General features: G+C 36.7%; 1 protein-coding gene across 1 annotated transcript in view; it reads right to left on the bottom strand.

The window, feature by feature from the left end:
* st18 (ST18 C2H2C-type zinc finger transcription factor) overlaps positions 1–23394 on the bottom strand; it is a 70355-nt gene extending 46961 nt beyond the window's left edge. Inside the window, 1 exon segment of the mRNA XM_067377654.1 lies at positions 23148–23394. Within this exon segment, the coding sequence (XP_067233755.1) occupies positions 23148–23394 (247 nt within the window).
* Positions 23395–23598: the final 204 nt, after the last annotated feature.

The following is a 23598-nucleotide window of genomic DNA, read 5'->3' as shown; positions in this document are numbered from 1 at the left end:
CATCTGTGCGCATACACACACTCACACACACACAAACACAAACTCACATAATCACTCGCTCACACACACACACACACACACACTCACTTACTCACTCACACTCACAAACACACACATCTGTGCGCATACACACACTCACTTACTCACTCACAAACACACACATCTGTGCGCATACACACACTCACACACACTCACTTACTCACTCACACTCACAAACACACACATACACTCAATCACTCGCTCACACACACTCACTCACTCACACAAAACACACACTCACTCACATACGCACTTACACACAAACACTCACTCACACACACACTCAATCACATGCTCTCTCTTTCATACACACACACACACACACACATACACACTCGCTCACACACAAACACTCACTCACACACTCACTCAATCACTCACTAACACACACTCATTCACTCACTCGCACACACAAACACACACTTACTCAATCACTCGCTCACACACATGCACTACTTCACACACAAACACACATTTGTGACCCTACAGTGAGGTCACACTATTTTCTACTTAAAAGGTCAAAAAAGCAACATTATGAGTTTAAACAAGCTTCCCAGACCAGCAGATGGAACTTCAACATGATTATATGCATCAGTAAAATGAATAATCTTTAAGGAAATGTAAATTTGAGGATTTAATAAAGAGGATGGATTCTGAACACTCTTAACCCATATTCTCATAGCCGGAAAAAAGATACGCATCTTTCAAAGGACCAACTGTCCGATAAAGAAGTACTTCATAAATTGAAGTTGTTTCAATTTCCAGATTTCAAACTCTCTGCTTTCGCATTTATCAGATTGTGATTGACCACAACTTTAGATATTACATAGATTGATTGTGAGTGTGTGTGTGTGTGCGCATCACATCTGAACCATACATTTATTTAAAAATAACAAGCCATGTCGCAAACTATTAAATATTAATTTACAATATTTTTACATTTATAATATCTTTGAATGTTACACCACATTTTTGGCAAACCAAAATCACTATTTTCTATTATAAAGAAAGGAAATATACAACTAAATGACAAAAAAAAAAAAAGTGGTAGGCATGAAATATTTTTATTTTTTTTTTTAGTTTAACCACATTATTAAAAGCAACAGTGCAGAAGCAAACTTTGAGAAAAAGTGAAATATCAATTGACATCCTCTGATTCAACAGTCATCCTGAAATAATCAGTTCACCATGAAGTGTAAACTCCACTAAATCAGCAGACAAGCTTCTCTGGCTTTTGACTTTCATCTTGGAAGAATCTACTTTAGTTTTCACTGCGATACATGTACGTCAACTTGCCAGGAACATAATCAAAAGCCACGCTTCCCAATGCATAACTAAACAAAAACTACTAGTTCCCAAATGAACAAGCTTCACAGCTAAAGACAAGAACTATGAGGCGAAGACAAAAGTAAAGTGTACATACGGAAAGACAAACAATGTATTAATTACAGTGAAGAGTTTTATCCAAAGAAGAGTGTCTCAAGTCTGCTTCCAGGAGCATCACCCCTCTCAAACACGACCCTGGAAATGACAGCTTACGAAAAGCACTGCACTTGTCTTGATGCATTTCACAGATCAAGCCCTCCATCCAGCCAAGCATCTTTCTCACCCCCTTCCCTCTCTTTCTCTTAACAAACACAGACGTGCAGACGGACACAAACACAGTCAGCGGGGCAGTGAAGGGCCACCTGACTTACCACATCCACGCTAGCTTTTCACAGCGACATGAAAGGTGTTGTTAGTGGAGAGCAGAGGAGGTGGGGTCGGGGTTACGCCGTGTCTTGCTGTTGTGTCGCGTGGCGAGAGGGGAAACCGAGTGCTTTGGGTCTCTATCCCCCCCGCTCGCCCCCCTTCAGCCTTTGTGTCATTCATTTAACCACCAATCTCATTAGGCAGCGACGCACAATGGGCTGAACTATTTTCAGTATAAATATACCACATGGTGACCCTCAAGGTATAACTTATGAAGGACTGTCTAATCTCATAAAAGATAGATTAAAAAAGGGGTGTTCAAGCAAAGGTCAGAAAATAAATTATCATATATGAACTTAAATAAATCATATTCGGTCATTATCTAGTAAATAAATATAGTAAATGCAATTAATGAGATTTTAATTTTAGTATTTATTAATAGTTACACAAGATGCAAGTAGCATAAATATTATGTTTAAATAAAAATAAAATTAAAAAATAGGATACATGAAGCATATCAAACTATTAATTACATATTATATATTTTAAAATTCTTATTAATTTGTATTTTTATTTATTCTTTAATCACTTTATTTATACTGTGACATGACTAAAAAATAAGAAATTTGTAGTATTTTTTCTTAATCAAAATATGATAAAGAATGCATTGCCAATATCACTCTTCAAAACAAAAAGAAACGTGTTTAAAAATCAAAGCGATGTAAATATAAAGGGTAACACTATTAATGAAAAATTCTGATTTATATATTTTTATTTAATAAAAAAAAAAAAAAATTCTTAATTTTTCTAATGTGAGAATGCCGATATAAAAAGTACAATTTGTTTTATTATTATTATTCCAGATTTGGGGAAAAAATGATAAATTGCTTTGCCAATACAACTTTTCAAAACAAAAAGAAAAAATGTTTTAAAATTAAAGCAATGCAAATAGATAAAATATAGCAAATTATTAATAAAAATTAAATATTAAAAAAAAAATATGTATCTATTATTATTTAATTGTATCCTTAATATTTCTACCTTGACTATGACTAAAAAAAAATAAAATAAATAAATAAAATATTACTATTACTTCAATTACTCCAGAATTTTGGGGGGGGGAAATGCTAAACAATGCTAAAAATATTAAATACCAATATCGCTCTTCAAAACAAAAAGAAATCTGTTTTAATATCAGAGCGACATTTACTAACATTACACAGGCCGCTGTGTCCTTCTGACTCCAAATTGTCTTTCTCCTCATAATTCCATGTAAAATGCATTAAGGTGGGACTCAGACCAGTGGCAGCTGTCCATAATCAGCAGGGACATGTCTATTGGCTAACTTGACCCATGTCAGTAGACAAAACAAACAGACACACACACACACACCATTATATAAAATAAAAAAAAAAAGATTTCTAAAGCCTAGGACTTGCCGAGCGAGGTCACTGGAGATTTTCCAGACAAACGCAATCCGGAGGGGTGGTGGATGGTGTGTGTGTGTGTGTGTGTGGTGAAGGGGTGGTGGATGGTGTGGTTAAAGGGGGGGCGGGGGGGGTGGAAGAATAAAAAAGGACAGGCTTAGAATCTCATTTTACCAGACCGCACACAATCTGGGCTCCCACTGAACTATCTCTGCCTGACCGCTTTCTATTTATCCCTTATCAGTGTTTACCAACCGCTACTTCTCTTTCATTCATACTGTGCGGCAGTTCTCTTACTATCAGTCAACAGCTGACACCATGGAACAGCCTCAAAGGCATAGGAAAGGATCAAAACTGAACCAAAGCTGTTTAAACAATACAACAGAGGAAATAAATTCATAAATCCTAATTCTTCCCAACCCACAAGGGTGCAGGCAGATCCTTTATAGTTAGGCCAACAAACACACCCGCAGCCAATGAGGTAACACTGCTATCAAGGTAGATGCTGAAATATATTCAGAGGGAAAAAAAAGTGTCAAAAAAGGCCCATGTAATTTTAATTACACAACGTGGCTCGCTGCCTTTTCGTGCTTTACTTTTTTATTTACTTCTATTTTTGCCTGAGTACAAATTGATCTTCATGCTGGATTTTTTTTTCTTTTTTTTCACATTCGGTTATCTGTCATATGAAAGATATCTGTCTAAAGATTCAAAGAAACATTTGATGCATCGCTTAAATCTCTCACAAACGCTCAAGCCAATCAGATGGAGAGGATTCTGTGCCTTTTGTTTTCATTTACACATTTTCAGTTAATTGCGAATATAATTCCAGAGTCATCGCATCAAACGGTCGGCGCTAAAAATCAAACGTTGCTCTATTGTGTGTAATCTTCCTGCCATGCTCCTGATTTCACTTGCATTTCTCCAACACACACACACACACACACACACACACAGCGCTGTGTTTTCCTGGACTACTGTTCAAAAGTTAAGTAATTAATTACATTCAGTCTATCACCAGCTGCTCCACAGCAGATGGAACATTTTTAAAACCTTGTTGAATTAAACCCACAAAATTCATTTGCCTGGATTAACCAAGTGAAGTTTGTGCATGGATGGCTTTGTGTAAGGGGTTGAGGGGGAAAAAACAGGTAACAAGGTGTTACACGGGTACATAATTACCATGTGGACACATATCTCTTGATTTATTGGGTTAAAATGGCATGCAAATGCCAGCGTGTTGATGTTTAGCGCTACGAAGTTGAACCTAAATAGTAGCTAGTAGCTTTACTCGTGGTTCGATGTTTTCTAACAGCTGAGTAGGTGTAAACGAGCGGGTCAGAAGGTCATGAAGGTTAAAGCCGAACCCAGATGACCTTCAACAAAGCCTAGGCCTGTTTTTTAAGGAAGAGAGTCTGTTCAGGACCAGCACCATGGACAGTTCCCTGATCTCTCACACAACAGGATAAAACTGTTGCGAGCCTGTAATGAGCCTGACATTTGAAGATAAAACATCATTCAGCTTGCTTAAGCGACACGCAATTCTGTTGACTTTGCTTTAGTAGCGGCGAATGACAAAACTAACAGTTCAAAAAGTGAAGCACACAATCTAGAATTGGTTTTGTTACTTGTATACAAAATATACTTGTACTTAAGCACATAATATATATTAAAAGTATCAATTTCTTTGATGTCTACATAGAGATTTTGGCTTGAAACAAACAAAACTGTGTTTTTTGATAAAACAGTGCTGTTGGATTGACTAAATAATGGCACTATTACTAAAATGTTATTTTATGAAGATTGTCTTAGTACAAAAATACATACAAATCAATGTATTAACCACATGATTCATTTGTTAAAACTACTTTGACTCATTTTAATGAAACATTTACTATGTATGTGTTTTAAGTAATAGATATTTTTGGCCTGAAAACAGGTTATTGTATTGAATGTGTCAATCAACAGCAACAAAAAATATCAACAGAAAATTAACCTGTTGGCATGGCAATGACTCACTTAAGTGTACTAAAATAGCTGCTTTATTGCAATGACGCTAACAACATGAACACTACTAATTTCTAAGAACGCACACGTACAGAAAGTTTCAGCACATCTAAAATATTAACTCTCAGACAAAAACACAATCCATGACGCCACACGAACACAGATCTGAGCCTTGCTTTCCAGGTGGCAACTGCTAAAAACTAAACAGAAACCAAACGGCGTACAACCTAAAGACAGCAGATTGAAGGCAGCGCTAACGCAGACCGAAGCCTGAAAGTTTGAGATGAAAGACAGGAAGGGCTGTGTGTGCTCAGCTGCTGTATCCCGAAAGCCCAAGCTTTGTGCTAACACACAATGCTAACATGTCTAAGACTCGCTTAAACCCTCCGGCACACGCGCAGGGACTTTAATTTAGGTAGACAACATCTACTGTTATCTGTGTGATTAAAAAATAGGTCATTCTTCTTCAAATACACAGTTTGAGCTGTCTAATCTGCCCTTGCGCTCTCTGAATCCTAGAGAGATCTGAAGTCGCTTTCAGTGAACAATACAGCTAATCTTAAAAAAGTAAAAAAAAATAAATCAAAAACACAAAGTAAAATGCAACTATATTTTATTTTTAAAACAATACATTTAAAAAAATTTTATCTTTTTTTAAAACAAGTAAAATGTTCTAAATTCTAAATTCTCATTCAAAACTTTCTTTTGTACTAAGCTGTCAACAGCAACACATCCTGTCAGTTCAAAGACAAACAGCTCGATTTGATACCCAAACAAACCGACCACAGACGGCTATAGCTACTGTCACATCTCACACACACACACACACACACACACACACACACAAAAAAAAGCGAGCAGAACACCAACCTACTTGACTGATGCTGAAAGTTAGCTGCGGATTCTGTGGTCCCCGCTCGGCTGATGCTCTAGTGCTGGAGCCGGTAGCTTTTGAAAGGTAGTCCCCAGGAATATGACACACTATGTCTGTGACAGCCCCGAGATAAGCACCTGCGTTCTGCTCTCTTTCTACGTCACACCTCCCTATTCACAAGCTCTCAATATGATGCACATTTGCACATCAACAGCAACCCCTCCACTACCACACACACACACACACACACACACTTCACTCCACTCCCACATCCGCAAAACATAAAAACCGGCGCACAGAGGGGAGGAACAGACAGTTTTTTTTCTCTTCCATCACTCTCCACATGCACACACTGATTTATCCTGCTTTTCCCAACATGTGCATGCAGGTGCATGCTTGCGTGGAATTGTGAAAAAACTTTCATGCATATATTGTTGTGATGAGCATTTGGGCATATGTCCTTCCAAACAACCCCCCCTCACCACCACCACCCCTCCTTTACCCCATCCCACTCCACCCACAATCTCTCCTCCCCCCATATCAGTTACCATGCAAATGAGATGGAATGTCAGCCTTCGGTAGCAGATGGTCAGAGATGATAACAATGGCTCAACAGACCAGTTCCAATGTCTGCCACTTTATTGCTACGGAAACAACAAGCAGAAGTATATGTAATGAGAGGTCGGCCTGGTGGATGTTTTTTCCTTATTTGCACTCCATGCCCTTTCTGAAATGAGTCTTACCTTGGTTTTATGCTATTATGTATTGCACAAGTGCTGCCGGGTCATTCTGTGAAACGGATGAGGTGAAATTTAAAAAATATTATTCCGATATTTTATATTTTTTAGTGTTAATAAATTGCCGTCTTAAAGTGGGCATGAAACGGAAGTTATTATTGTGGCATATTCGGTTTCTCAAACAAGAAAAACGTAGGGCGGGACTTGATTTTGTCCATAGGGAACTGATTGGTTCATTGGATGGTTGTGGTTTGCTATTGATCGATCTCATGTGAGTGACAGGTTGCCCCGCCCTCGTGCTCATCAGAGAAGAGAGGAGATGGTGCGGCAAGAGGGAGGCAAAGTTATTTTGACTAAAGATTGAAGGCACATGATTTAAAAAAAAAAAAAAAAAAAAAAAGAATGATGTGCATATGAATTGTCAATTGGTGACTTTAAGATAAAATTTGATGTATAATCAAACATTACGCTTTCAGAGGGATTGGCAGTAACAACTTTACAGTTGACTTTACAAGCCTTGTGCAATTAAAAGGTACTTCTTAAGATTTAGAATCTAATGCCGATATTTCCAGCAGTTGTAACAATTTGCTAGACATATCAAATTCTTAAGAAATTTTGCAAGCTGGGTTGCAAATCTAAGCCTAAACTAACCATAAAGCCTGAGCACAAACCTTAAACCTCAAAGTAAAGACTGTAATAAGAAAAGAAAATATAAAAGATGTTTTAGTATGTTCCAAATTGTACAATCTCATATAATTTCATTCTTAAAGTTCTACAAATAATTACGAGATATCGCACAAGTGGATATTTTGACAAATTGAAAACTTGAAAATTACTAATCATTCACTATTATAAAAAATAAAGGTTCCAAAAGTGGGTTTTGACAGCGATGCCATAGAAGAACCACTTTTGGTTCCCCAAAGAACCTTTCTAAAGTTTTAAAAAGAACCATAACATTTTCATAATCTAAAGAAACTTTTCCCACTATAAAGAACCTTTTGTGGAATGGAAATATTCCATGAATGTTAAAGGTTCTTCATCAATGCCAATAAAGCAGGTTTATTTTTAAGAGTGTACTATTAAAAATATTAGTAACATGGTTGACATTTTAAGATAAGTGGATACACTGTAAAAAGAACTTGGTTTAACTTCAAAAAGTAAGTTACCTGGTTGCTTTAAAGGTGCCGTAGAAGATGTAATATAAGTCTAAGGTGTCCCCTAAATGTGTCTGTGAAGTTTCAGCTCAAAATACCCCATAGATTTTTTTAAATTAATTTTTTAACTGCCTATTTTGGGGCATCATTAAATATGCGCCGATTCAGGCTACGGCCCCTTTAAATTCTCGCCCCTTTAAATTCTCCCCGCCCCCCCGAGCTCACGCTCGCCTTAAACAGCATAAACAAAGTTCACACAGCTAATATAACCCTCATGGATGGAAAAATGGATCTTTACAAGGTGTTCGTCATGCAACATGTCTAATCGCGTAAGTATGGTATTTATTTGGATGTTTACATTTGATTCTGTATGAGTTTGATAGTGCTCCGTGGCTAAAGCTAACATTACACACTGTTGGAGAGATTTATAAAGAATGAAGTTGTGTTTATGAATTATACAGACTGCAAGTGTTTAAAAAATGAAAATAACGACAGTCTTGTCTCTGTGAATACAGTAAGAAACAATGGTAACTTTAACCACATTTAACAGTACATTAGCATCATGCTAATGAAACATTTAGAAAGATTTAGTTTACAAATATCACTAAAAATATCATGTTATCATTGATCATGTCAGTTATTATTGCTCCATCTGCCATTTTTCGCTATTGTTCTTGCTTGCTTACCTAGTCTGATGATTCAGCTGTGCACAGATCCAGACGTTAATACTGGCTTGTGTAATTATTTGAACATGGGCTGGCATATGCAAATATTGGGACGTACATATTAATGATCCCGACTGTTACATAACAGTCAGTGTTATGTTGAGATTCACCTGTTCTTCAGAGGTCTTTTAAACAAATGAGATTTATATAAGAAGGAGGAAACAATGTTGTTTGAGACTCACTGTATGTCATTTCCGTGTACTGAACTCTTGTTATTCAACTATGCCAAGCTAAATTCAATTTTTAATTCTAGGGAACCTTTAAAATTTTGAGTTCATTTAAATTAAAATTTGAGTTCATACAATGAAGGCGATTGATTTAATCAACAGAAACTCAAAATATTATGTTATCTGAACCACATTAATTATTTAAGTGATAACAAATCATGACAATAATCATTTTTTAGTGTAGAGATTATACAAAAGGGGTGCCTTTTCCCATTTTTTTTAAATAAATCATTTTTAAAACTGCAAAAAATTTTGTTGTATTTTTACTCTTTTTCATATCCATGTAAATTGCATTGTACATTATACGTTTTTTTTAATGATTTTAGTTGTACAGTTGAATTTGACCTTATAAGACATTTAATGCTGTTATTTCTCATTTCTAACTTTTCAATGATCACATTTATTATAATCTAATAGAAATTATGTAGCCCCGCCTCTTTTCAGTGCTGCACTTGTGTTCTGTCTTCCAGTTTGTATTTTCACAGCATGAAGGAAAGATCTTACAGGCTCGTTTTAAAATGTTTACGGTCAACTGACATTTGATATGACATCCATAACTTTCGTTAACTCTACAATAATTAAATTCACTTCGCCAGCTAATTACTCTTCAACAGCGATGCCATAGAAATACACAGAGCTACCGCAAAAATGGAAGTTCAAAGACAAAATTCTGAACATGGCTGCATGCTAAAAGGTCTATAAAACAAATTGTCCCCTTCTGACAAATATAACAACAAAAAGTTTTTTATAATCAATTGTTTAAATAATACATTATATGTGATCTAAAATATACAAATTTATATAGAGGCAATAATGAATTCCACATGAATTGTTTCCATCAAAATGTGGAAATTTTATAATATATCAAGGATGTAGAGGGGGAAAAAAATCATAAAAAATAATCAAAAATACAATCTTTAGCTAACAGGCATCAGCTATCCTAAAATCGGTTATATCATACACAAATGTCACCCATTTTGTACTGTAGAATGACCTGGCCTGTGGGTTTGATGTTGTTTGGTGACTTGGAGAAGCAGGACTAGTAATTACTGGAGTGATGAGGTGTAATTTCTCCCTGTAGACTATCACTTTTGAGAAAGGTTGGGTAAGGGGGGCCGCATTTACAGGGTGTGACAAAAAGCCCAGCGGCAATGATGTCACGGCACTCCTTCAGCCCGCTGACTTTTGTAAATACATACGCGTGCAAACGTACACCCATCAGCGAGAGCAAACAGCGAGTGAGCCTTTAACAAATAGAGTCCGGATTACAATGACAAAGAGCGCCACACTTCTGGAGGGCGAGGAGAGGGTTTGAGGGGGGACGCCCATGGCCAAGTCCTTAAAATGAGTGAGGGGCCCACAAGATGCTCCCATCTGATGTGTCTCTGCATGTGTGCGTGCGCACGTATATTCTTGCCAAGACCCTTTCAACCCCCCCCCCCCCCCTTCAACGGGTTCAGAGAAAGCTCATATCTGTTTTGTTCTTCTCTCCAGAGGATAAGGCGCACGCACAATGTCCGGCGAGTTTTTCATCAGCCGAGCGTGAATTTTGAGGAACAGAGACAGAAGGGCAAGTCATTACAAAAGGTTTGGCGGTTGATCTTGTTGTAGATTTCATTTGAAAGTCTAATTCCGCAACTGCTTTCGGGGAGGTTTGTCACTTCTATACGTGTGAGGGGACAGATTGCGTGGCCGTCGGACGCACTTACAACATTAAACTACATGTTTCTTTCTTCCATAATCTCCCGCAACACAAGTGAAGAGTTGTCGCTACAAGCGTCTTATTTAATGGAAAACCTGTCTCGGGTGTGTTCTCGAAGATCCACAGACCGGGCAATCTGATTTTGAGCGCATTCGGTCAAGACGTCGCTGATCTCTCGTAATGTGCCGAGACAGCTGGCGAAAGAAAAGAACACGACACATAAATAAGTTTTAAAAGGGATCAACTTTGTTACAACAGTCTTGATGAATCAGAAAATCAGTGGACAACATGAAACAAAGTAAATCCCTGCACTTGAATATTCTGTTGTTGAAAGTATAATATTTAATGCTGCACATACTCTTCCATTGAGGGCATGCGGGCCAGAGCATCAGGAAGTGAATAAAAGTGCATTCTGGGTGTTTGATTTGGGGTTTTATAAAAAAAAACATGCCACAATAGGTGTATATTAGAGGGAAAATTAGAGCTAAAGTGGGCGAAATGAAATGACATGTCACACAAAGGTCTGCGTTTTTCAAAGTACACTGCATGTTTGGAGAAAATGTTTGATTGCGTTTATAAAAGTATCACACTGGGTCACACATAATGTCTAAAAGCTTTTTGCATTAGTCCGCCAATTATGTAAGCAAAGTTAAATGCATCTGGAACCTGTTGTTTATGTGCCTTAGTCAATCCTACACGCACTGTGACGGATAACTCTATACTTTAGATAGAAATGCTTACTGTGCCGCATTTACTGCAGTATTTTAAAGACTCTTCCAAACATTTTGAGAGCTCAATTACAGCGCTCTAATCCAGTGTGCTCAAAAAATATATGACAACAATGTGGATGTATTTACTTGGCCTATTAGCACCTAATAGTTCATGAAAACTGAAAATTATGTTATTTACTCACCCTCATGTTGTTCAAAACTTTCTTTCTTGTGTGGAACACAAAAGGAGATTCACACTGCTCTGTTCCATACAGATGAAGCATATAGTGACCAAGGGCTGTCAGGCTCTAAAAAGGACAAAATTGCACCATAAAAGTAGTATTTATGACTCGAGCATTGTATTTCAAATCATACAAGTCATACAATAGCTTGGTGTGAAAAACAGATTAGAAATTATTCAGTGAAAATCTTCACTTATAGCATAGTTTTCAAATTTAATTGATGCTTCTGCATATTCATATTTAATGCGTTGTGATTGGCTACAAGATACGTGAGAACCAATGTCGTCATTTATGTCAAACCTATGTTGATGCACAAATGTAAGAGCACAACAGTGGAGCGAATTTTATATTTTTTGAGTGAATAAATCTTTAAATTTCTGTCTCTTCAAAAACAACAAAACTTTTGTATGGTTTAAAAAGATTTGAAACATTGACCTTTTTTGATTATCTTAAATAATGATCCCATGGATATTTAACTGCATTCCTAAAAAAATGAAGACAGCTAGGCCTGTATAAATACCTGTTTATATTGTGTGAGAAAAAGCGTGATATTATAAAGACTTTATTTAAAAATGGCTTTTATATTTGTTACTGTACTGAAGCCAAAACATTTAAAAAATGTTATGTAGAAAATATTGACTTTGTATTTCGGGGTCAGTAGGATTTAATTTTTTACTTTTATTCAGCAAGGATGCATTAAATTGATCAAAAGTTACAGTAAGGACATTTATTATGTTACAAAAGATTTTTATTTCAAATAAATGCTTTTCTTTTGAACTTTCTTTTTATTTAAGAATCCTGAAAAAAAAAGTATAACGGTTTCCAAATAAATAAATCCAGCACAACTGTTTTCAACATTGATAATAATAAGATTTTTTCTTGAGCAGCAAATCAGCATATTAGAATGATTTCTGAAGGATCATGTGACACTAAAGACTGGAGTAATGATGCTGAAAATTCAGCTTTACATCACAGGATTAAATTACATTTTAAAATATATTCAAATAAACACCAGTTATTTTAAATTGTAATAATATTTCAAAATGTTGCAGTTTTTACAGAATTTTTCATCAAATAATTGCAGCCTTGGTGAGCATATTCTTTCAAATACTTACAAAAAAAACTTTTAAACAGTATTGTAGATGTATATTTTTTTAGCCACTATTATACAAGGTTACAGGTAAAAACCTGAAGAAAAACATTTTTAATTAAATTCTAATGTAATATTTGTATAGCATTTATCATAAAAAATATAATTCTACAGCAGTTTTATAGCACAAAAAAATACCTCAAAACCCTCTTGTGGCCCCCAGGGGCTCCCTGGACCCCAGTTTGAAAACCCCTGATCTACAGCCTAGGTTTTACGGACTAATTTACTCATTTTATGTGGCTCGTTTGTCTTTTTGGTACCTCGACAGCTCCCTCCCCCATCCATTTTGACTGCATGAGCAGCGTGAACATTCTTCAAAATTTGTCTTATTGAATTCTACGCAAGAAATAAAGTTGAAATTTGAAACAACAAGAGGGTGAGTAAATGAGACCATTTTCATTTTGGTTGAACTATAAAGGCCTAAAAAGAAATGTATCACACACAGCGCCATTGTCATGACAAACTCCGCTTTGCTCAGGTGCAGCAAATTGTCTTAACAAGGCGCATAATAAGTGGAATGGACTCCATCTGTGTCCACTGATAGTGTGTCAAATGGTTTAAAAACACCTGTGAGAGAGACTCACCTGTCCATGCCTGCTTTCTCAATCAAAGCAAGAGCGTCCTGAGCAAATGCTAATTATAGGATGCCGACCAATACCTGGAGAACAGCTTGATCGCATTAAAATAATTCACAGATCATCGGATATGTATGAAAATGTCAGTGACACAGACTACTGCGTTTTGGATTCGAGGTTTGCCTCTTGGAATCTGTAAGGTTTCGAAACTATAAGTGCAACAACCTAAAGTCCTCCAGGGATGTATGCGGTATGTTGCTGTAGACCTGGTTAACAAGGTGGTCTCCAGCATCGCCTGAAGTGATTATCTATGCCTTCCTAACTAGGTGCCTCCATGGACCTGTGGGCAGAATAGCAGATGTGCGCTTATATTCGGGTAACAGAAATCCCAAATAAGTCAGTCTAGATGCAATGCAGGATTACTCCATTGTGTGACCCATCTGCACAAAATAACTAATATCACTGAAAAAATAAAGGACTAGTTCACCCAAAAATTAAAATGGTCATTATTTACTCACCCTCATATCGTTCCAAACATGGATGACTTATTCTTTCTTTTGTGGAATACAAAAGGAGATTTTTTTAATCAATAATAATAAGCTTTTTTGTTGTTGTTAATGGAAGGAAAGATTATCAATAAATGACAACATCAATTTCAGTCCGTTTCTCAAAACTATCAGTAAGGCTATTCAGAAGACAATCACATGGACCACTGTTATGGTGCTTTTGAGTCTTTTTAAAGCTCTCATTTCTCATTTTTGGATAAACTAATACATTTAGAAGTCATACAGATAATGACTTAATCAAAATTTCATGATCAAGATCAGTAGATCTGATATAAAACCTAGTGGGATGCATCCTAACAGAAATAGAACCTCATGAGGGGTTGATTGGAAGATTATTCCGTAAAATGTACGTGCACCACACAAATAATGCTCCTCGTGTGAATTGCATGGTCACTGTTAACCTAATATAGCCTGATACTCAAATAAACAAACAATACACATTGTAAATATTGGTACGGAAACCTCACTTTGAAATCTACAACAAAGTTAACATATATAATATGAACTGCTATGAAATTGATAGGTCAAAAAGACCATTATAGTATCCAGTCTCTCTATGAACAATGTACATTAAGTGAAGCTAGAAGAATTTTGAGAGACCCGTCTCATGTATTTTGTTATGAACTGTTACCTTCTGGTAGATGTTATAGAATCCCACTGTGTTAATTGATTGGGCTTGTTTGTGACTGCATCAATTAAACTGCTAAATAATGTTTTTTTTAATGGGTATGTGTTGTGTGTTTGTCTTGTGGGTTACACTTTATTTTGATGGTACACTTTAGATATTCTACTAACTATAAGTAAATTTGCAACTACTTGTTATTAGTAGACTGTAGATGACTTTTTTAAGGGATAGTTCACCCAAAAATGAATGAAAATTATTCATCATTTACTCACCCTCATGTTGTTCCAAACCTGTATGAGTTTCTTTCTTCTGTTGAACACAAAAGAAAATATTTTAAGGAATGTTGGCAACCAGAGAGTTGAGAGTTGGGCCCCATTGACTTCCTTAGTATTTTTTTTCCTACTATGGATGTAAAGGGCCAAGTGCTTGATTAAATATCTTTTAAAGAACAGAAGAAAGAAACTCATACAGGTTTGAAACAACTTGAAGGTGAGTAAATGATAACAAAATTTTTGGGTCAACTAATGACTGCTAGTTGTCATGCAGTTGCAAAATTATTTATAGTTAGTGGACCATCGAAATAAAGTTTTACTGTATTGTGTTATATTATATTTTGGGATTTTGTATGAGTAACAGGTGATGTAGTCCACACCAAATTTCCCCATTGGGGACAATAAAGTATATTTCAATTTCAAAATAGTATAGCCTTTATATATAATGCATTATAAATGTATTCACAATGTACTTTGTAATGGATATATTTTCATAAATAACTGTAACCAAAGTTAAGTTGCATTATAGTATTTGCAGCTTCCTTTTTACGTCTGAAACCAGTTGTTTGTCATGCGTTTTAATGCATTTATACATTCTGAAACTGTGAAATGAATAGATAAGCATCATAATGTTTTATAACTGTGGCTACAATTATTCATGGGATCATACAATGCATTATAAGGTGCATTATGGGGCATAAATAATGCATTAAAGGGTTAGACAAAAATGAAAATTCTGTCATTAAAGGGATAGTTCACCCAAAAATGAAAATTTGATGTTTATCTGCTTACCCCCAGTGCATCCAAGATGTAGGTGACTTTTTTTCTTCAGTCGAACGCAAATTATGATTATTAACTGCAACCGCTGCTGTCTGTCAGTCAAATAATAGCAGTAGATGGGAACTTCAACTATAACAGTAAATAAAACTTGCTTAGACAAGTCAAAATTAAACCCTGCGGCTCGTGACGACACATTGATGTCCTAAGACACGAAACGATCGGTTTGTGCGAGAAACCGAACATTATTTATATAATTTTTACCTCTAATACACCACTATGTCCAACTTCGTTCAGCTTCCTGTTAGTGAGGTCAAAAAACGCGTTGTGGTGACGGAAGTGATGTCTCGCCCATATATTTCAATGAGCGCGAGACATCACTTCCGTTGTCAGAGCGCGATCAGACCTCACTAACCGGAAGCTGAACGAAGTTGGACATAGTGGTGTATTAGAGGTAAAAAATGATATAAATACTGTTCGGTTTCTCACACAAACCGATCGTTTCGTGTCTTAGGACATCAATGTGCCGTCACGAGCCGCAGGGTTTAATTTGGATTTGTCTATGGAAGTTTTTTCGATTCTTATTGTTCAAGTTCCCAATCACTGCTATTATTTGACTGACAGACGGCAGCGGTTGCAGTTAAAAATCAAAATTTGCGTTCGACTGAAGAAAAAAAGTCCTCTACATCTTGGATGCACTGGGGGTATGCAGATAAACATCAAATTTTCATTTTTGGGTGAACTATCCCTTTAATTACACACCCTCATGTCGGTTCAAACCCGTAAGACCTTCATTCATCTTCAGAACAGAAATTAAGATATTTTTGATAAAATCCGATGACTCAGTAAGGCCTGCATCGCCAGCAATGACATTCCCTTTTTTAATGCCCAGAAAGCTACTAAAGACATATTTAAAGCAGTTCATGTGACCGATTCGAAACAAATGATTCGTAAATCTTTGAAGGTTCATGAAGCATCATTTTGAAATCGCCCATCACTAGATATTGTGGAATAAAGTGGCTATTTTGTTATTTTTGGTGCACAAAAAGTATTCTCATCGCTTTATAATATTAAGGTTAAACCACTGTAGTCGCATGAACTGTTTTAAATATGTCTTTAGTAGCTTTCTGGGCATTGAAAAAGGGGTCTCACTGAGTCATCAGATTTTAATCAAAAAATCTTAATTTGTGTTCTGAAGATGAACGAAGGTCTTACGGGTGTGGAACAAAATGAGGGCGAGTAATTAATGACAGAATTTTTATTTTTGGGTGAACTAACCCTTTAAAAATAAGGCTTCAAGTAATGTGACCCAAATTCCTACTCAACAACTGCACATTTACCCATTATGCACTATAATCAACATTTCTCTCACCTTGTACACGATCTTGGGTTAATTTTTTCAACGAGTTTGCAGCAATGCATTATGGGATTGCCTTCTCCCTGAACTAAAATGAGATATCTTAACATTATTTAGCTCCCTAACTGATTCAGGAGCACACCTGTGATGCCTTAAAATGCAGTCTAGATAGTCAGTTTGATAGGATTTGTAAAAGAGCCAGACAAAGTAGAAAAAGGTACGCTTCTGCAATTGTTATCACATGATCGATATCAATATGCATGATCTAACAATACATTTTACCAATAGCAACAGCACCTTCTGCACCTCTTTAAAAACAATTAATAAAAATACAAGTGGATGTGAGCACAGTGGACGTCAAGGATTACCAAATGTAAATGAGTATACTTTGATGTTGACTGTGTGGGATGGGATAAGATTTTCTTTACTGTGGGATTTTCTTTACTGATTCCTCAACTTTGGAACAGCAGAGGTTAATCTGTCTTAGACATATTGTACAGCATTATACATGCGCAATATATCCGTGATATTAAAAGGAACATGCCAAAACCCTGAAACTCCACTAACAAACTGTGTCTTTCTATCACGTCGAGATTGGTCTTTAATACTGGAGCGCTACAATGCCGTGCTGCGCCCGTGCTATTCAGTGGCATACTTGAGAGTCCAAATAACCCTCTTATTAATGTGGATGACAATGTTTTGATTGCATCCAATATGGCACACTGAATCAGCATGCAAATGCCCTTTGAGCAAAACAAAGACATTGATTATGAGGTAAGTTTCTTCGGCACAAGTAGCCCGCTTGGTGTGATTAATCGGCCTGTGCCATTGATTTCCCTTTGTTTAGATCTTTGCTAACTTTTCAGGAGATACAATTATAATTTGTTCGCTAACAATAAATCCAATCTAGCATGCTCAAAGAAAACCTTAATAAGGTCTTCCATGTTATTTGTCCTTTCAACAGCCAACTGAATACATCTGAAGAGAGCGGGGAAAAAAACAGGTCGGTCTCCTGACAGTGTTGATTTGTTTGTTTGAAATACGCTTCGACAGTATTTCCAAACAGAATGGAGCCTAATACAGGAAAACTAGACTGAAAAGATGAACGCAGAGGTGACTGGAGATGTTTGAATCATAATGCCACAAGTTCAGATCCCGAGCCAAAGTACAGGTATATATTCCACCTATTTGTTTAGGCCCGGCATTGTCACGTTTTTGCGGTAACGCAACAAAAGCATCAGATACGTCGGAGTTCGGGCGATACAATGTACTATTAGCATTTGCAAGTCAAATGCACGTGTTCCATCAAAGTACTCCATCAAAGAGCATTTGCGACGTTTCTCAGATTTAGTACTTTGAAAACTCACCCCCCTCCCAGATACGGAGTCTTTCTGACTTCTCGCATCATCTCTCCAAGACACTGATAATACGATTTCAGTGTTTCTTTTTTTCCCTTTTTTTGCTGTTGAGAAACAAACTGGATTATGAAGAGATCACTACATAAACAGCTTTCTAAAAGGAGCCAGCTATTTTAAAAGAGGCTGAAGGAATGCAAAGAGGGATTTAAATTTTAATTTGAATTTATTCCAGCAAGTGAAAGGTTCTTTTGAGAGGGGATTTCGGCAAAGATGATGGTATTTAAAAGTGATAAACAAGCATCTAAACCTCCAGTAAAATGCAGACATTTCTTCTTCTTTCGAACACAGAGGCGAAATAGGGCTTGCTATGGTCACAGCTGTCAACCCACAACAACATGAAATGTAAACTGAAACATCTTGCACAGATAAGTACTGCATGCGCGCAGCCTTCAACTGGAAACTTTCTATGCCGAATGTTGAGCATTACAGGAGGAAATTTGTGGTTCACGTCAGGGTTATAATCGGTAACTAAAACTAAAAATGAAACTGAAAATAAATCTGAAATAAAATTAATTAATATAAATATAAGTTGTTGAAGTAATGCTGCCTTAATGGCAAATAAGCAATACAATGACTAACTAGAAATTAAAAACTAACTGAAATGATAACATAAAATTACTAAATATTTAATTAAAATTAAAAATAAAAACTAATACATTCAAAATGTTGATAAAAATAAAAATAGTACATAAAAAAATACTAAAATTAATGTCTGCCAAACAGCCCAGGTTGAGCAAAAACATGCTTCAAAGGTTGTGGATTATGTGCATCAAAATCTGAAATTCAGTATGAAAAATAAGTCTTCAACATGCATACTAAATGCACTAATAAGCAACCTTATCTTTCACTATGACTAGTCATATTGGTGGAAATCAGTAATCCCAAGCACAGATACCCATGAAAACATTGTATCTACTATAAGCAACTTTCTGGCTTTTCGCGCCCTGGTCATAAGCAGCATAAATTGTGAGTTTAGTGCGTATGTGACATACATAGAACACATACCACACAAACAAAGAGTTACATCATGCTGTTGCATGGTTAATCCGATCAAGGCCAGTCTTTATGCCTTTGCTATCTTCAGCAAATGCCGCCAAAAGTGGCAAGTAAACCATTTAACAAGAGTCTAAGAGAATGATTACAGAACCAGGACCGGATACGATTTCACACTGCTGGATTGCTCAATCGCATCTCCCAAACAGGCTTAAAACTGGAGAAACACTATAGGGCATCACTTTTTTCCAGTTTTGCAAATATTCTATTCAAAAGGATGCCGGGCAAGTAACTTTTGAGTTGGGGAACGGGATTGTGCATGCTTTGAAGAGCACATCACAACAATACGGTGGCCAACAAGTTAAACGAGCTGATCGAGCTGACAAGAAGCCTTATAAACATTAATCATTAGGTTAGAGAGGGTGCCATTTTGTGATCAGTGGTTCTCCGCTGGTTTTGTTTCACAAACCAGATTTTACTTTAGATGTTATATTTTGACAAACTCAACAACATGCAAGTTATTAAAAGGTAATATGTGTAATTTTTCTTTGATGCTAAAATATTTTCTTCTATTCCAGCTACAAATTTAGGCTATATTTCCTCAAAAAGTATAAACACAAGGTTAACATTGTTAGATCATCCCAACACAGCAACACTGACTCAACCAATGGCATGACTTTGGGGCGGGACTATCTGTTTCACCAACCAATGCCAGATGGGACGAGTGTTTGGGTGAATCTGTTTAGACACAATGATTATTTTTGCAATTTTGTTTTACGATGCTAGTGGCACAGAAATGTCATAATACATCTTTAAAATGACATGCATAATAAAAATAACAACTGTATAAAAAAAAACTACTGCAAAAAAAAAACAAAACACACATATACACACTACACATATACACATTTTTATATAAAAATATTTTAAATATTATATATATATATATATATATATATATAGTCAAACCAAAAACTATTCAAACATTTTGATATATTTTTACTAGTGGGTGCAGGACACTATAGTTCATTTATGTAAGTGAGGATAGCAAAATAAAGTAAAATACAAAAAATTTGGGATAAAAATTTGGAACCAAAAATGACCTGACCATGTTTTGCTTAAGTGTTATCTGACAAAATTAAGATTAATTTTTTTCTGACACAGTTTAACTCTGAGATCTTGTCATATTTTATTACCTTTTTTAAATTATAGTGAATAAACTGTATATTAGTAATCTTTCCCATCAGACCTGCAAAGCACTGCCGTAAATAGCGGTAAACTCTCTTTACTAAATTTTAAATTCTTATTTCCACTTCAAAAGTTTAAACTTGTGCACCAAAAAAAAAAAAATCCATGTATGGTCCAGTTTATTAAATTCTCAGGAATTATCTTTTCCTGACAGAACAAGGTTTGTCTGGTCTCAGTTCACTTTTTGCCATCCATTCCTGGATTTAGCCAGGCAACTCTCCTGAAAGCACAGAACAATTGGTAATGCAGGGTGATGGCAATGACTGGAGCATTGTCTCAGGGGACAGCCAGTTTCAATAGGCTCGGAAAGGCAATCCAAAAGGTGCAGATGACAATGGCTTTGTTGCTATTTATGCAGAGCAGATAGCCGGGCATTGAATCAGGCCTCCCCAGAGCCACGAGAAAGACCTCTGAGAAACGTACAAACCAGGTGATAGGAGGGACATATGCTGCGGTGGATTCAGCCACTTCAGAACGGAAGCCAAAGCAAAGAAAGTTTGACTATAAGTGCAACAGAGTTATATAACAATTAAAGACATGGACGATATTTAGGACTTCCTTCTTCAGCCATCTTTCTGAACAACTTCTCAGAAGCACCAGTTACCCTAAATGGCATTTCCATTTGAAATAAGTTAGCGTAATTTGAACTCCAAAGCTAATTAAGCTAATTAAAGTTAATATTGGACATGGATGATACGTGTGTGTGTGTGTTCTTGTTTATATTACATCGTGGGGACCAAATGGCCCCACAATGTAATAAAAACCTGAGATCACCTACATTGTGGGGTCCAGCCAGCGGTCCCCACGAGGGAAATGGATTAATAAACATACTAAAAGATGTTTTTTTGAAAATGTAAAAATGCAGAATGTTTCCTGTGATGGTTTAGGGATAGGGGTAGGTTAGGGTGATAGGAAGTACGGTTTGTACAGTATAAAAACCATTACGCCTATGGAGAGACCACACTAAGATAGGTGCGCCTGTTTGTGTGTGTGTGTGTGTATGTGTGTGTGTAAATATATTTGTATAACAGAAATACAATTATATATGAATTTATACATGTTTTCAAAATAATATTTATAGAATATATTTATATATTAGGGATGTAACGGCACATGTATTCATCACAAACCGTCAAGGTACGGACGTCACGGTTCGGTGCAAACAGTCAGGCGACGAATACAGTCAGTCACAGGGTGATACACACTCCAATCCAGAAGGGGGCGCTGCGCACACAGTCATGCAACGCTGCTTGCTAACCACCACAACAGGGAAAAGAGTAGAAGTAGAGATGATCTATGCACCAACCCAAAACAAGAGTTCGGATGGCACGCAAAAGTTTGCTAGTAGCCTATACGCCGAGTTTCCATTAATTTTTGTGACGCACTCCACAAACTTCACAGAAAGGATATTGGGACGGCAGAAAGCGGGATCCAGTTTGTTTTCTTTATTTTACAAAAACACAATGTTTTTGTTTTTATCTTGTTTTATCTATCCATCTATGTCTGTCTGTCTATCATCCATCCTTCCATCAATTTATCTATCTATCTTTGCCATATTAGAGTAAGATAATCAAAACAAAAAAACATAACAGCATGATGAAAATGTAAGTTACTTATTGTTTGCAAAATCTACTCAACATTTTACTTAATAGTGATTCATTCTGATGCGGGAATCATTTTCCTTTTTAAGCTTATATCACATGAAACAGAGATTATGCATGACATAAAAAGCAGAAATAAAACAAGAATTAAAAATTATTTCTGCATATTAGCTATAAGACACAGAGACAAAAATACCTGGTATTGTTCATTAAAAAGGTATCCAAGATTTGTTCAAGATTAAAACTAAATGCTTCCAAAAAATAAATCACTGGCAAGTACAATACGGTTATTTTTAAAATAACTTCATGCATCATAGCTACACACGTTTTACACCCATGTGTAATGGCAAGGTTTAATCACTGATGTGATCCGTAAACATGCACTTTCTCATTGTTAGCTTTAGCAGTTGCTAAACTATTGACACTTGCCAGTTGGCGATTGGACTGACATTAACGCGACACTAGCCGACACTAATACAATACTACTCAGACGAAGACAAAGTGGTAAACATGCTGAATAAATGTTTCCTCATAAACAGCTCTAAAATATATCATCAACAGCAAGCACACTCTTATATTCATAACATCCATATTCATCCATTTGGGAATGATAGATTCGCTTGATCCTCTGTTGTTGGTCTTAACGCTGGCAAAAGTGCTCTATAATTATTGCTCTCGGCACCAGGCTGAGACAAATAAAAGTTACATCGCAGCTGCATTAACATGTGAATGCAGCTTACAGAAGCGCGCGCGGTAAACTGCTCCACCTGGCTCGCGACAAACGTCCTTGTCACAAAGTCCACCCACCGCACTGGCTTCCGCTGAAAGGCCTCCTGGGGGACTTCAGTGACCATTCACTATGTTTTCTCTTTTCCCAAGCACCTGTGACTGTTTTTGTGCTTTCCCATTTTTTTCCGCCTTTGTCTCTCTCTCTGCCTCTCTCTTTTTTTTTGGCAGGGCCCTATCATTAGGGAAACACTTTCTTTCAAAAGGAATTCTCGCCACTAACAATGCTGTTTGTGTGTTTACCAGGGGAGGCAGGACTCCGAACGCATCCAAAAAACATGTCACGGTCACGCGGACGCGCAGGAAACGTGGGAAAAGGTGGGCTACGGCGGTCACTCCTTGCCTTTCTTGGGCAGGTGCAGTTGGAAAGACTCGCCTCCTCTGCCGCTTCCGAAGGCTCATCCGGCTTCTCCATGGTCCTGGACCTTGGAGAGCTGCTTTGCCATTTTCCAAAGGAGTTTGGCACAATGGCTTTGTCCCCTCTTTTCATTGTGTTTCTGTAAAACACATTTGCAGCATGACTCTCCAGGTTTATCCCTCTTGTGAGCCATCTACCCCTTTTCTCTTTCTGCTTCCACTAAACCTACGCTCATCTCGCCAACCTAGAGTAACGGAGAATTACGCGATTGTGTGCGCGTAGTTTTTTTTTTCTTTCTGTCTCTCTCTCTCTCTCTTCGCGGTGGCTATTTGTCAT

Source organism: Chanodichthys erythropterus, chromosome 23, assembly GCF_024489055.1.
Source record: "Chanodichthys erythropterus isolate Z2021 chromosome 23, ASM2448905v1, whole genome shotgun sequence".
NCBI lineage: Eukaryota > Metazoa > Chordata > Actinopteri > Cypriniformes > Xenocyprididae > Chanodichthys > Chanodichthys erythropterus.
The sequence above is the reverse complement of the archived record's forward strand: the minus strand, read 5'-3'. Positions and strand labels throughout refer to the sequence as shown.